This window comes from Phoca vitulina, unplaced genomic scaffold (assembly GCF_004348235.1).
Source record: "Phoca vitulina isolate PV1807 unplaced genomic scaffold, GSC_HSeal_1.0 scaffold10, whole genome shotgun sequence".
NCBI classification, from domain to species: Eukaryota; Metazoa; Chordata; class Mammalia; order Carnivora; family Phocidae; genus Phoca; species Phoca vitulina.
The window spans coordinates 6173946-6189394 of record NW_022589713.1 but is presented as its reverse complement, the minus strand read 5'-3'; the positions used below and the strand labels follow the sequence as shown (position 1 = coordinate 6189394).

General features: G+C 36.2%; 1 protein-coding gene across 15 annotated transcripts in view; it reads left to right on the top strand.

The window, feature by feature from the left end:
* Nucleotides 1-14678, top strand: part of MBNL1 (muscleblind like splicing regulator 1) — a 202955-nt gene extending 188277 nt beyond the window's left edge. For 11 of the 15 annotated variants that reach the window (XM_032408416.1, XM_032408413.1, XM_032408428.1 and 8 more), the window contains 4 exons: nucleotides 4133-4168; nucleotides 4863-4957; nucleotides 7923-7997; nucleotides 11243-14678. In XM_032408416.1, coding sequence (XP_032264307.1) covers nucleotides 4133-4168; nucleotides 4863-4957; nucleotides 7923-7979 — 188 coding nt within the window. In that variant the 3' untranslated portion in view covers nucleotides 7980-7997; nucleotides 11243-14678. The remainder of the gene's footprint in view (nucleotides 1-4132; nucleotides 4169-4862; nucleotides 4958-7922; nucleotides 7998-11242) is intronic. The other 4 variants (XM_032408418.1, XM_032408420.1, XM_032408422.1 and 1 more) reach the window with 1 other exon arrangement.
* Nucleotides 14679-15449: the final 771 nt, after the last annotated feature.

The following is a 15449-nucleotide window of genomic DNA, read 5'->3' as shown; positions in this document are numbered from 1 at the left end:
ATGCTCTCCAGTTCCAAGTTCCACGACTCCCTACGGCTTCTGGCCCAGTTGTTTCACACATTTTGTTCAAAAGAGCTACCTCTATTGAGTGTTTGCTCTGTGCCATACTACACTGGATACTTTATATACATTATCTCACATTTGTTCTCACAACAACCCTGAAAGGTTGGCATTAATAGTCCCATTTTACCAGTGAGTAATTTGGCACCTAGAGAGGTCCAGTGATTTGCTCCAAGTTGCATGGCTTGTAAGGTTTAGATAGAACTTGAAATCAGGTTGGGGGGATCTCAGTCAGTCTCTTAACATCTATGAGCTTTACATGAAGTCCTAAGAAATAATTTGGCCTAAAAGATGAACGAGGCCTTATTGATAACCTGTCTCCATGACTGGTGTTTTATACCCTCCATCTCATTTAAAAATAAATGCAAATATTAGATTAAGTTCACATTCAAGTTTCCTTTTTTTTTTTAAGTTTTAGATATATACTACTTTTTTTTTTTTTAAATCTTCACCCTTTAAAACTAAATTGAATATTCATACAGATCATGCATAATCTAGGGTCTACTTAGGTTGTTGGTATGAATTTCACCCCCAAGATTAGAGTAGGTAAGAAACGTCACTGTTATGTACATCAGTTTATTTTCTTGAATTTAAATTAAGTCCACCTCTAAACTCCAAGCTCACTGTGTTGGATAGAAATACCAGACATTGCTAGGATTCCAGAACCCCCTTCTCACATCTCCTCCCTCCCATCCCCACCCTCAAAGAGAGGTCCTGTGAGGTCCAGTAGGGTAGACAGGCTGCCCATTCTCCATCTTTAGCGGGCACTGGTCACGCTGCTGTGATCCTTGCCCATGCTTACAGGGTCTCAGCGAGGCAGGCATTCCAGCGTTCCTGAGGCTGCCTTGGGTACCGGCATGCCTACCTGAGCGCCTTAGCCTCATAAGCAGCCCGTTCCCTTGACAGCCTGTGCCTGTGGGTGGTTGTGGAAGAACAGGCCATGTGTCCAACTACTCATGACCCTGCAGACTCCCCTCCTCTGTACCTTGAGGACTTTTTCTCCCTGTTCTCCCTCACCATTTGTGCTTACTTCCTATTCTCAAAAACACACCTCTCTTCTCTCCTCCTAGTATATTGCCCTCAGTGTGGGCTTGTGATTTAAAACCATCTAAAAATATATGTGCTTTAAGCAACTTCAGCTTTGGCTTGTATTGCAACTTACCAGATAGAAAGCAACAGAAGGCCAGGAAATTTTCTTTGGGGGGCAGGGAGTGAGAGGGGAGGTGCAGGGGGCTGAAAACAGAAAAAAAATTCCCAGCTTGTCACTTTTACTATAATTAATGAAATTAATGCAGATGGTTTACTTGAAACTCAGCATAGTGATTATAAATCAGGCTTGGGAGTTTAAATCCAGCTCCACCACAAGTTATAATCTCTCTCCATACCTTGTTTTTTTTCATCTATAAGTGGGGATACTAATGGTAATTATTTCATAAGGTTGGGTTTAAATGAGTTTTAAACAATTTCATATAACATTCTCTTAAAGCACTTTCATAGGCAGGTCTAAGAGTTTAGAATAAAGCCTGGAATGTAATAAGCACTAGGTTTTATTTGTTATTTCTTGAATTCAGTAGTGCAATCGAATAGAATTCAAAACATAGAAACAAATAAACTGTATGAAGCTGTTGCTGTTTTGGATATCAATTTTGAGAGTAATTCAATTGATTGTGAATTTTGAGCCCTAAGTGACACAAGTTTAGTCCTAAATGATACAAATTTTAGAAAACCCTAAATCAGCTTTATACTTGTAGCCATACATAGGCTTGAATTACCACATCCAAATTCAAACCTCTCCGTTAAAATCCTTTTTCTCTCTTCTACTTCTTTCCCTTCTCCTTGAAGTATTCTTAACTGTGCATGTATCGCATTTGTGAATTACCTTCCTACTTGTTTTCCCTGCATCTTCAAACAGTAATGCATTCCTCAAAAACACATCATTCTGCTATGCAAATATCTTCATAGGGGAAATTTGAAATTGACAAATATATTCACTTAAAATTTGCCTTGTGTTGAAAATTAAAGAAAAAAATTTCAATTGGCTATTTGTGCATCGTTATTAGTAAATCAACCCAATTTGATGTAAAGATGGATATTATGGTCATTTCAAAGTGATTTTTGGTTTTGGTAAGTGGGTCCTACAGCATTATGTCTTCATTTTTGTGAATTATTGCACCTGGCTAGTATTTTCATTGCTGCCTTATGTTTATTTGCTGCAAATCCCTCTCAAAACTGTGTGCACTGGTTATAATGGTAATGAGGAAGATAACTCAAACTAAAATTCAAATCATAGAAGCTTTAGACAGATAGGAGAGTTAACTCATTTTCAGCATGTGCAGGCTAAATTACGCATGGGATGAAATAGAATAGGCAAATTGCAGCATAATAATACACAGTAAATTTAAAACATATAACCTGTACAGTATTTAAACTGGCTTTAATATTCCTTGAATACCACATTATTGTTTTTCATTCATCCTCTCATTCCTCTCTTTCCCAGTCCTCGTGCCCCACCTTGAGAGGATAATGATTTCACAGGATCTAGACTCAGGATTAAGTTTCGCTTGCTCTACTGTCTCCAGTTAACGTCTTTGTTATTACTGGTCTGTTTTTGTTGTTGTCTTTCACAAGTCTTTGACTCGGTAGCAGTAGAAAATGATAGAGATCTTCAAGTGTCTCAAAAAAAAAAAAAAAAGTGCCTTTCAGGGTAATATCACTCCACCTGAGAGGATGCCTCCCTGGCTCCTTGGCCGAGCTGAATCACTGATCATTGTGCCCACGGTCTAATTGTGATAACAGACTAATTGCAGCTGTTACGGGGATGCCAGCTCAGTAATCTGTGTTTCTCAATGGCAGCTTTGTTTTGTAGGGCCATCTCTGACAAGACTCAATTGGCAGATATTTTTCTAACAAATGTTCATCCCAGATGCTGCTAGTGTTTAAATAGGATGTGCCAAGATTTAGATAGAAATATAAAATCATTTGATATTTTAAAACCTAGAAATCTAAAATAATCTCAGAGAAAGAACAGTAGTTCTTTATGTGGGGAAGTGCCCTGTGCTTGGTAAAAAAAAAAAAAAAAATACATTTTGTACTGTTTATATGTAAAAGAGAACAGGGCCTATATTTGTAATACTTTAACACCATGGTTGGAACAATGGAAACATCACTGTTAACCCCCCATATGCAATGCAGATATCTTCATTATCTCCCATTCAGGGTTTTCACTGAAGTCTAATCAACGATTTTTTGTATGTGCAATTTTCTAGAACGTTTGCTCTTCCAGGAAGTCCTGAAGGTCTAACCCAGCAGTGAAAACCAGTCAGTTTCCCCAGATACCTATTAAGCAGACCACTTTGAGACTTATAAGTAGATCCCCTCTAAAGGTTTTTTCTACATTTAAATTCCAAACAAAGGCAATGCAGAAGTTTCACTTTCTCTTTATGCATAATTTATTGCTTGGTATCCCTCCAAATAAAATCCCTGTGCGGATGGATGATCGCCACCCCTTCCATGTCTGTGTGGTTGCTGCTAGAGTGAGCAGGGAAATAAAACCAAGGGAATGAAAATGAATATTTTGGTTTTATTACATCGTTAAGCCAGTTTTGTGCATTGGATTATCTAGCATTTTAGTAATAAATAATTTCTCTAATTATTTAACATGTGCGCAATATAAAGAAAATGTGTAATACAGTCATATGTTAAAGTCAGGAATAGCAAAGCCGCCAGATGGCTAGTAACCAGATTAAAACAAAACAAATTACAATATGATTTTTAAAAAAATGAAGCAAGTCCGAACTTTTCCCAAAATACTTTTATTTTTAGGCAGCGATTAGGAGAAACAAAGTGTACCAGCACACAGTTAAACTGGCTTTTATTCTTCACTTGAGACTAGTTCTAATTGATCACTGTGCTATTGTATGATTTGATTGTGCTGACAGTTACATGCCACTGTTCCCATAATAACAATTTTTCTTCTTTGTTCAAATGAATTTCCTAATGACACGTGTGATGGGATGTTTTAATTCTTTTCCCTTTTCAAATCCACCTTCCTGTTGCAATGCATGATGGGCAGGCTCAATATTGTGCATGACACCTGCTACAAGTGTTGGTAGGTCCCAGCTTTGTTTCTTGATTATCTTAAACCTATGGTGCACCTCACAGCCCCTCAAAATCCACTGCTAAGTTTTAACTTATATCTATTGGGCAAGTCCATTTCCCTTTTACTAACACCTGTCAATTAAATGCCATTTTCTATTTAATTGACATGGACTCACATAAATGTTTTCTTTACACACAAGTTTCCTTTAGTCACCTTTGGTGGATTTTGATTGGACTATGAGTTCTGGTGTGTAAAAAAAAAAAAAAAATCTGTATCGTAAAAGTAATATATTGTGTATTTTTATAATAATAAATAAGAAAAAATACGTTCATTCAAACAGATAACTGTATAAATGAAGTAAATACCTGTATTTTGATGTAGATTTTGAATGTCTGACTGTGAACACTATATAAAATTCTTGTTTTTGACGTAGCAAATTAAGCCTGTTGTGTCAATTTTCTTGATTTGATGGTAACAAGCTTTTTTTCCCCTTTTTTTTCTCTTTCATCCCCCTTCCCCTTCTCTCCTTGGAATGTTGTCCTGCTTTGCGCTGTGATTGCATGTCACTCGCTGGTGATGATGTCCCGTCACATGGCTTATTGCTGTGATAAATACCATGCCCAATTATCGCCTCCATGTTGCCATGGTTTCCATATTGCTACACTCTTCTGTATGTTTGCTTATCTGATTTTCCCTCCGAAAGTTCCCATGGTGCACGGTGCTACGCCAGCCACTGTGTCCGCAGCAACAACATCTGCCACAAGTGTTCCCTTCGCTGCAACAGCCACAGCCAACCAGGTTTGCTAATTTACAGCTTTGTTTCTTAAAAACCAACTCTAATAGAGCTCGGTCCAACAGCCCTTACGCACGTGGCTTTCCCATTGAGGTCAGTGGGAATCGTGTGTCCGTGAGGGCTGTGGTGGGTGCTTTAATAGCATGGGGTTTCAAAGATACCTCTTGTTGGCCTACACATTCTCTCTATGATGAGCAGCAGAATGCTTTGATGCCATTTATAAGTGCTCCAGAGTTGTCGCGGCTCCGTTTCTAAAGCTACTAAAATGATATTTACACAAGCAATTCTCACTGGGTCTCCATCGTGCAGGGATTTTGACCGGTCAAAAATGCAGCTAATTTTAGGTGTCCATTATAAACATTTGGTATATACTGTTTCTTAGTTCTTGCCTAAATTCTTAATAAAAGGCAAAATGTTTAAAAATATGTTATATATGCCACAGATGACCAGTCTTGTAAATAGAGTTTGTTTCAAATTCATGACGGTTTTGTTTGATAAGCAGACTGTATGTTCAAAATAATTTAAATTGGCGTCCAGGTTTTGATTCTCAGTGCTTTCAAGGAAAAACAAACACAAAAACAAAACAAAAAAAAAAACCCACACGCTCTTATTTCTGTAATTAGCCAGCATAGATTTTGGAGAGTTATGAAGGAAAAAAAGACATCAGAGATGGTGAATTGAGTCATTCTGTGTTCCATACATGTTTGTGGAGTAATGGTTTCACAGTTTACTCGTAAGTAAGTGGGATCTGTTTCAGAAACTTGAGTTTTGTGACGTGTAAGGATGACTATTTAAAAGAAAATGATTATTAAAATATTTAAAGTTTAAAAATTGACCTTGGCTCAGCCAGCATTCTCTGATCCTATTTTAAATTGTACCCTAGAAAATAACGGTTGAATCAGTCAAACTTAGGTGAAGGAGGTTTTGGCTTTAACGTATAAGTGTGTTTGTTACAAAAGCAAAGTTCAGTACGGTTAATAGCATGTGAAAAATTCTAGAGCCAAATCAAGTTTCAGATAACCCACAGACTACGGGTAAATGTAGCCAAATGAAGCAAAGGAGTCAACATGTGGCCCCTTGGGCAGAGAAGGCCAATTAAGTGCCATCTGAATTGGTATTTACTGCTGTGAGAAGCAGGCACCCCGCTCTCTACCGGACACCACGTCCTGTTGGAGAACCGTAAGCTATTAGTGTAGCCATTAAAAACTTTCAAAAGCAGCCTGCCAAAATGGATGTATTTTAAAGTTTCAGGCAAGCTTTAAACATTTCTTGGCAAAAAACCATTAGTTTTTCTGAAGCTTGTCAAAATAGCCCTGGATTTATGCTAACACATCAGACTCATTTACAAGAATTCTAGATTGTGCATATGTGGCATGTTAGTAAGTAATCTATGGCAGAAATTTCTTAATGGATTCAACGCGATCCATTTATGGTGCAAATTGATGATGCTGAGCTCTGTGCGTTTACCACGTATGACGACAGAATTGCTGGTGTAAGCCGAACTATAGCAAAGCAAATTCCAACATGCCCTGGGCCACCTGGGTTGTAGGGGACACTTTACTTTTTGCATTGTGCTGTGACCATTTCATGCATAATCTTGGGTCTTCGTACTGTTTTACAACCAAAAGAAAGAAAAGGGAAATGGATATATATATAGACACATATATTATATCTACATATACATACATATGTATATGCCTACAGTATATTAGCAATGCTGGAAATAGCTGATGCCACAAAATGCAGCCTGCATGCATGCAGAAGTTTATAGCTGGCCCTTCATCTGCATCGATTGGTGTTGAAGGTCCTTGGTATGTTTCGACAGCCCCATCCTTGATGCTTCTACACTGTTGGGTGCAACATCCTGTCCTGCAGCAGCAGGAAAAATGGTATGAGAAGCTTCATTATGCTTGGAGCACATTTTCGTGCCATTTGCCAATGCTGTAAAATTGTGTAAAGATGTCAGCTGAGAAATGGAAATAAAATAGAAGCATATTAATTTACACTCCAGACTGTGGATTATAATATGTTGAATTAGTCTAGGACATCTAAATTGAAACAACAACAACGAAATGCCTTCACGGACGTGATTTCGCTCTTCTCCCATCACCCTTGCCGAGATGGGATGAGCGCCATTTTACAGACGAAGAAGCTTTTAAGCATGGAGTAATTAAGTGCTTGGCTCAAGGTTACACGGCCAAGAAATGGATCCACTAGGGTTAGAACCCGTGCTTTCAGTCCTCTGACTGCCTCACGCTACCGCGCTGCCTGTTCCCAGGTTAGCGGCCACAGTTCTGGGTTAGAGGAGAATCAGGCTACAAATTGGAAGGTCATTGCTTTGGGGACCATTGCGATGAGGCACCTGTATATTGATTTCTTACTGTATTTTCTCTTAAGTTTTTTAAATTCTCGTGCCCATTTATAATACGATAAATTGTGCCATCAGGATTCAGAAATGGGTTCTGAAATGAACCTAGGCTCCTATCGGGTTCCTTTGAAGTATTCCTTCAAAATTCCTACTTGGTATTTTTAATTTAAAAAAAAAAAAAAGCTAGAAACCATAAGTTGAACAAAAATGTTAGAAATTGGTTGCACAAAGGTAGGCAAGGCATTTCCTACTTGGATTTCTGGATGACTGCCTAAGTGAAACCACAGGTGTGTGTGTGTAGGCCAACAAAAAGGGCTTCTTTCAATTACTGCTGTGCATGAATTTTTGATAGTTTTACTTCTCTTACTTCCTAAAAACTGATAACATTAATAGAATAGTATTTAACACAAAGATTTTAAACAATGAGTTGCTACCTTGATATTAAGTTTACATTAACTTACTGTTACGTTGGCCAGATAAGGACTGTCACCTCACAGCTGAATTTCACTTCTCTTAAAAAAATTTAATATTAAAATGTTTTCATCTCTTGGTTGTTGGCTTGCTTGCATGGATCATTCATCAGATAATTTTTTATTTGCTAGATACCCATAATATCTGCCGAACATCTGACTAGCCACAAGTATGTAACCCAGATGTAGAATTTTCATCACTAAACAGTAAGTTCATTATGTCATATATAGTGTGTATTTATTCGTAGTGGTTTTTTAAGATAACCTTGGTATGATGCGCTGCAGAAAATTTTGCAAAATTTTTATGAGAAAATATTTATATGTTTTATTTTATTTTAATTATTTTTTTAAATTCAGTATCATCAGATACTTACTGAACACCTGCCTAGTGACTGGCACAGTTCTATACGTAGAAGGTACAGACAAATTAAACAAAGCTTAGATGAATGAATGTACTTAGAAAGCAGCATCTGTTTCAGTACTGAAGGTTTTGAGTGGAATAAGGAATTTTTATCTTAAATGGGTTATCTTTATTTTTTATTTATCTTTTATCTTTATCTTTATTTTTATCTTTATTATATCTTTTATTTTTATCTTAAATGGGTTATGAGGAATTTTATTATACACATTTATAATACATATGTTAATATCACTTAAATATACGTAATACTTAGGGAAAATAAATTTTGTTGATTAGATTGTTATTTTTATTAGAAATAAACACAAGCATGAAGAAAAAAATATGACTTAAAACTAAATAGATGGTATCGATCTGAAAAGCCCAGGTGGTAAATATTTGTGGCTGTGTGGGCCACATGGCTTCTGTTGCCACTCTTTTCTGTTGGAGCTCTTCAGCTCTGCCCCTGTAGCATGAGAGCAGCCAGAGATGATATGGACATGAAAGGGTGTGGCTCTGTCCCAATAAAACTTTATTTACAAAGCTAGGCAGCAGGCCTGGTTTGGCTCGCAGGTAGTAGTTTGCTGAGCCCTGGTGTAGGTCATCATTTTTTAAAATATTTTTTAATTTTTTGCTAAATCCTAAATGAGAACATGTACCCACTTCCCCCCATGCGTCACCGCACACACACGCACACACACACACGGGGTTATTTGAATGTAGAGTCGGACTTTTTTTTTTTTTTTTAAAGATTTTATTTATTTGAGGGGGAGAGAGACAGAGAGCACAAGTAAGGGGAGGAGCAGAGGGAGAGGGTGAAGCAGGCTCCCCACTGAGCAGGGAGCCCAATGTGGGACTCGATCCCAGGACCCTGGGATCATGCCCTGAGCTGAGAGCAGATGCTTAACCCACTGAGCCACCCAGGCGCCCAAGAGTTGGACTTTAAATAGATGTATACACACACTCACATCTATGCGTACACATACATCTACGTATCCGAATGAATTTTAGGTACTTCAAAATAGTCACCTTAGAGGATTGCATAATTCTGAAGATGTTGCCATTGCTCAAAAAATAATTTGAAAGTCTTGTGATTTTCCTTCAGACACATTGACTTAGATACTTGTGAAAGGTGGCCATTTTTCATCCTTAGAGGATCTGCTTTATTCAGAATACATGCATTCAATCTATCATATCTGCTCAGAATATTCTTTATACTTAAAAAGAGCCACCGTGTTTAAAACTGAATCTGGTAATAAGATGGGTGATCCTTCTTTCTTGCTTCCCTCCATGTATCTGTTCATGAACACACTTAAAAACGATTTTTTCGTGCTGCTATGTATTACTATGTGCTACCATGTCAGTGAGATAAAGTGAATAGACAATGAGATAAAGATGGAAATTTCAGCACACTATGTTAAAATACGAGAGTTTTGGGGCGCCTGGGTGGCTCAGTCGTTAAGCGTCTGCCTTCGGCTCAGGTCATGATCCCAGGGTCCTGGGATCGAGCCTCGCATTGGGCTCCCTGCTCGGCGGGAGGCCTGCTTCTCCCTCTTCCACCCTCTCTGCTTGTGTTCCCTCTCTCGCTGTGTCTCTCTCTGTCAAATAAATAAATAAATAAATCTTTAAAATACGAGAGCTTTGAACAAATTTCTCTTGGAGCAAAGATGAAGGAGCAACTTCTTCCAGCAGAGTCAGCAAATAAGTGAATTGGGGCAATGGTGGTCGCTATAGAGAGAAGGGAGGAGTGAGGGCCTTTCCAAAGAAGGGACAGTGTGTGTGAGTGAGAAGATGGTGGCAGAGAACCAGTTCTGAGGCCCTTGTGATCATAATCCACAGCAATAACTGGACAAAGGTTGAGCCCATGCAGGAGAAGAAGATAGACACAATTTGAGAGCAATCCAAGAAGTACTACCAAAGACATGCTGCAATCATGAATTAAATTATTGAACATGATTTTTGTCTACTTCAGAAGCTTTCTCAATAATCTGATAATAAATTATCCTGAACAAGAGCCACATTTTTGAATAAGCACATTACTTTGTAGTATGTAGGTTTGGAAGAAGAGTTCTCCTTTTGACATGTTTTAAAAAAGATCGACTTTAAGCTTTTGTAGTCAATTGGGTATGTTTGGAATGTGTATATGTAACTATGTTTAGTTCTGAGCCATAATCCAGGTTGAAAAAAAATGATACCAAGTGGCCGTAAGTTCATCAATTAGCAAACCAGTGGATTTGTCTGTTTTGAAGCTTAGAGTCTTAATGTTCTGTTTATTTATCAAATGATTGCTCATTTTCATGAGTAGTTGCAATAATTAAACTGGTTGTTGAGTGTAGCAAAATGGTGACTTCTTTCATTCGCAAGATTGTATTCTAAAGCATACTTTTAATATTTAAAGATCCTCTGATGAGAACAAAGTTCATGTAAAAACTGGAACTGTTAATTCACAAGTACACTGTAATATCTCTTCCACCTTAATTTGTCAGGAGCATAAGAGATTTTTATTTTTCTTGGCTTTGGGGGGAAAAAAAATCCCAAACTTTATCCAAAACAGTTATTTAAAGTATAATTTTTCCCCAAAACATATACTGTGCTAATGAAGCACCCAAATATGATGAGTCATGTTTAATAGGACTTACTGTTGCATGGACTTTAATTTTGTAGGACCAGATGATTACTCTTGCTACCTATTAAACCATAAAAGAGACAAATTAAAGTGAGCTTAAGTTCTGCCCCCCAATGACGGTGCTCAAAAAGAGCTCTACTACATTCTGCCCCTTGATTCTGCAAATAGATCTTATACTTTTAGCTCAGTATTGGGTAATATTTGAGCAAAGCCCACAATTTTATTAAGTTGTGCGTGTCCTGTTATTCTCTTAGAGATGTAAATTTAGGTCCACTTGTACTCGTGAAGTGTTTTTTGTTTTTATATGAAGCTAGAACGACATACGTGTATTTACACTTGAAATCAAGAAATACAATTTTCATATTCAGTATATATTGGAAACTGCTTTATTGTCTGTTTTAACAAAGCTTATCTCTTTTTCCCTTGTAGATCATACTAAAGAGGAAAGGACAGTGTGCTTGGTTAGAGTAAAGGACGAGGTCATTAGCCATATTGTATATACCGTCAAGCAACACACACAAAAACCCCTCAGCCACAAGACATCCACATATTGCATGTTAACCAGAAGAAAAGACACCATGGAAATCCACTGCACACTGTTGCCTATACACTTTGTACATTTAATTGATATTTGTGCTGAGGTGATATTCCTGTCTAAAAGAACAACATCGTCTTTCTTTTCTAGCACAGAGTTATGCATTAAAATATGCATACCTAATTAGTTTCCTATATATTCATGCCATCTTGAAAAGACAGACTGTGGTGTAACCATGATTCTATGATGTATTGGTACGTCGGTAGACCAAGATATAATTTTTTAAAAATAAGTTTATTTCTTTCAAGGTTTACAAATAACAAAGGTGCACCTTGTATTTAAAATTGCCATTATAGATGAGAGCGTGCATGCACAGTCATTTTTGTTTGAGAGTAATATTTTTAATGTAATAGATTTTAAGATGCGGTGAGGGAGGGATCTGACAGAGATGAATGTGCCAAGCAAAACCACAACTGTGTATCTTTTAAAGCACATCATGGCTTTAAGTACCATGTTGTTAAGGATTCTCATGAAGTGCCATAGACTGTATATCAAATTAGAGTATTATTTCTTCAGTGTTATTGTTTTCAGAGCCACATTTTGTTGCTTATCTGCTAGTACTAATCAGTCAAAGGGCACCATTCTTTTTTTCTTCTTTTCTTTTTTTTTTTGAAACCAAAGCTGTCTCAGAAATGGCCGATTTAACTCTACAGTAACAATAGACAGCACAACACAAGCTCTCTCGATACAGATAAACTCACACATACTGGAGATATGTATAATAGATATATATATAAAATTATTTCAATGCATTGTAGTGTAATATCTCTGCATACTATACTGTATAACATGTTATTCAAAAGGGATGTGCCATTTCTGAGACACGATAACAAAAAAAAAATGTTTGAGGAAATTATTTTGCTTCTATTTATAGCTCTGTCAAAAGTCAAAAGACTATAAATGCTTTGCAAAAATGGTTTCACATTTGCTTAAACGCTTCATCACAGTCACATTTAAAATAGTGACTCTAAACAGAGGAGAAAGCAGCACTGTCATCAGATGCATGATAAACCAAAATATGAAAATGGGAAATGTTTAATTAACCTAGTAATTGGGTGGGTTAAGTACATGGGTGAATTTTATATGTGATTTGTTTTGTTTTGTTTTGTTCTGATTAACTGCTTATAGCCTTAGAAAGCCTTTTACAAAATTAAAAAAAAAAAATAGATGTGCATTCAGTTTTTAAGAATGGATTCATCCAAAGGAATTCCTTTTTTTTGTGGTTTGGATGTTGCAGCTAGTAAAGGATATTTTTGCTCTGTTCAGCAGTTCTAAAAATTGCTGAAGTAGGGGCTAGGTCACTGGTAGTTATAGTATGGAATGGGAGAAGTGAAAGTTCGGTTATAGAACTTTCCATACTTCCAAGTTTACTGCAAGTTTTTATGCTTGAGAGAGATGCTTTCTAATATAAGACTGATGTGTTGATTTTACTGATTGTACTGTACATCTATTAAAGCCTTAGATTATTACATTACGGGTTGGAACCCATACCAATGTAATTTCAATCATGTTAAGAGAGTAATGGTGACTTCACATGTTATTGTAGTTAGTTACATTATAGAATATTACTTATTTTTCTTGTTAAAATGTAGTTTTTCATTTCCTACATTTATTAGATTTCATTTTCTATTAACAATTGAATACCATTTCAGTTTATAGACTATTGTTTTATTAGATTTTACCGATGAATTTTTCAAAATACAAAAAAAAATTAGTTTTTCCTTCATAACATACTCAGTTTTGAATTACATGTAGTGTCATACGAATATTCGTATTATTGTTAACTAAATGATTTATATTTTACTGATTTAATATTAAAGTGTAAGAATGTCAGTCATTGTTAGTTCTTGTCTAGTTTTCATTAAAAGAACAAAGATCTTTTATATGGATATCTTATAAATATATAATCATTGCTAAGTAAGAAGTTAAGTTGTTGCTATCGCAACAATCCTGGCAGACAATTGAGTAATATTTTGATGATTTATTTTGTTTGTAATTAGTTATTATAAGAAGATCTAGATCCTAGATATTAGAATAAAATTTATTTTCTACTGTATCCATTTCAAATGTTAAAGTATTGTTTAATATTTTTGAAATCCCTGAATATCAGGCCTTGTTATAAATAAGCTGCATAATCAATAAATAGAACAAGGGACTTTTTGTTGATAATCCAAATACTCAAAGTTTACGTAATGAGAATTATAGCGTGTGTGCAAACTCTTGAGGGTTGATTATGCTGCAATTTAGCATGTTGGAACGTCTAGAGAGAAGGCTGACTTTTTGCACTTCTGTATATAGTCAAAAGAGAGAAACCTGTATAATAGTAAGATCTTATTTTGAATAAAAACGTCTATAATTACAAGGAGTTTTGTTAAGGCTAATAAAATGACAGACTGAGCAAAATTGCTTGCAAAAGTGGCACAGAGTTAGCACTCCATATCCCTTCAAACATGTTGCTTTGCTTTACTGTGGACAGCTTGTAGTTTGCCAGGATTTTTTCAGCTGGAAAGACATGCCATCCTTCCGAGATCTCATGACTGACAAAAACTCCATTGGGCCAAATCTGCCTGAAGATCATTACCAAAAATAGCAGGTACTTCAACCATTAAGGTGAAATCATGGATCAGATATTCCGTACATTTTTCAAAACTACTGCATGTTTAAAACTTCAACGAAAAAAAAAAAAAAACAAGAGAGAAAGAACTATACTAAGGACATAATATTATACAAATCAGTTTCTGCCAATTTCAGTGGTTTATTGTTCACAAAAAAAAAAAAAAAAGAAATCTTCAAAACAAGTATTGACTTTCACAAAATTTAAACCATAAACAGGCAAACCAAACAGCACACCGTAGCTATAGTTATGTGATTGTTTTTTAATTGCCGTAGGATCCTGTTCTTTCAGCAGGTGAAAAATAAAACACAGTTCAAATTTCACGGTTTTAATTTTCAACTCAGAAGCACTCAAAAAAGCAAATGTGATAATGGGCACTTGTTTAATGAATTTGTGTATCCAGCCTTCACTCCAGCTGGTTATCATGTTGCACTTATCAGCAACCCACCCGCTTTCATCTGCTGAAAGGACAGATGTGCTTGGTTTTACTATTATGTAATCACAACTTACTTTCTGCTTGTAGTTGCTTAAAATTATGTATTTTGTCTTGGGCTGCAATTTGTTTTATGCTTATTTTATTATTACTGCAGTAGTTGACTTTGCTGTATGGAAAAATAAAGTGAAATTGCCCTAATAAAACTTCTCTTTCTTAAGTATATTTGTGTATCTGAGACTGAAGAGTAAATTATTTTTGCGCGTTTCAAGCATTCATGCCTGTCTTTAGGAACATATTGATATGAAAATTCATCATCTGGTTTTAACCAATTGCGAGGAAGGCGTTTGCTATTTTTTCACCAACTATCCTTTGGTACTGGGAGTGAATCTGAATCACAACGTATTACCCAGTATTTTCTGAAAACTCTTGCCCTCCCCTCCCCTGATACTTCAAGTACTGTCTGATATTATTTTGAGTATAGGGGAGGGAAACTGTAAGTGGAAAAAATTCTCTCATCAATTCCAGAGCACTGTTTTTCTATTAAAGAATTTGTTTTTTTTTTTTTTTTTGTCTGATTTCCCCAAGAGACTAACACTGGAAAATCAGGCAATCTAAGGGAATACTTCAATAATGAAATAAGGATTGATTCAGAGGGATGAAGGGGGTTACACATATACAGCTGAGCAAGGCCATGCCATAACTGTGTGTGTGTGTGTGTGTGTGTGTGTGTGTGTGTGTGAAGTTTTTAAACAATGAATTAAAAATTTGGTTGAAGTGAGGGTCTAGTATCCCATAGAGCTTTGCATTTTGCAATTTCCACAAATAGCAAGTGAAAGCCAAAATTCCCATGTGAAGAAATTTGCTCATTTGTTTCTTTAGTGCTGTTTTATGTGATTTCCACTTCATATTTGGCCAAAGGTTGCAAATTCTCCTTTATAGATCAGTGCTTTTTTTCCCTAAAACTTAACTGCAATGAGAGTAAGTATATTAT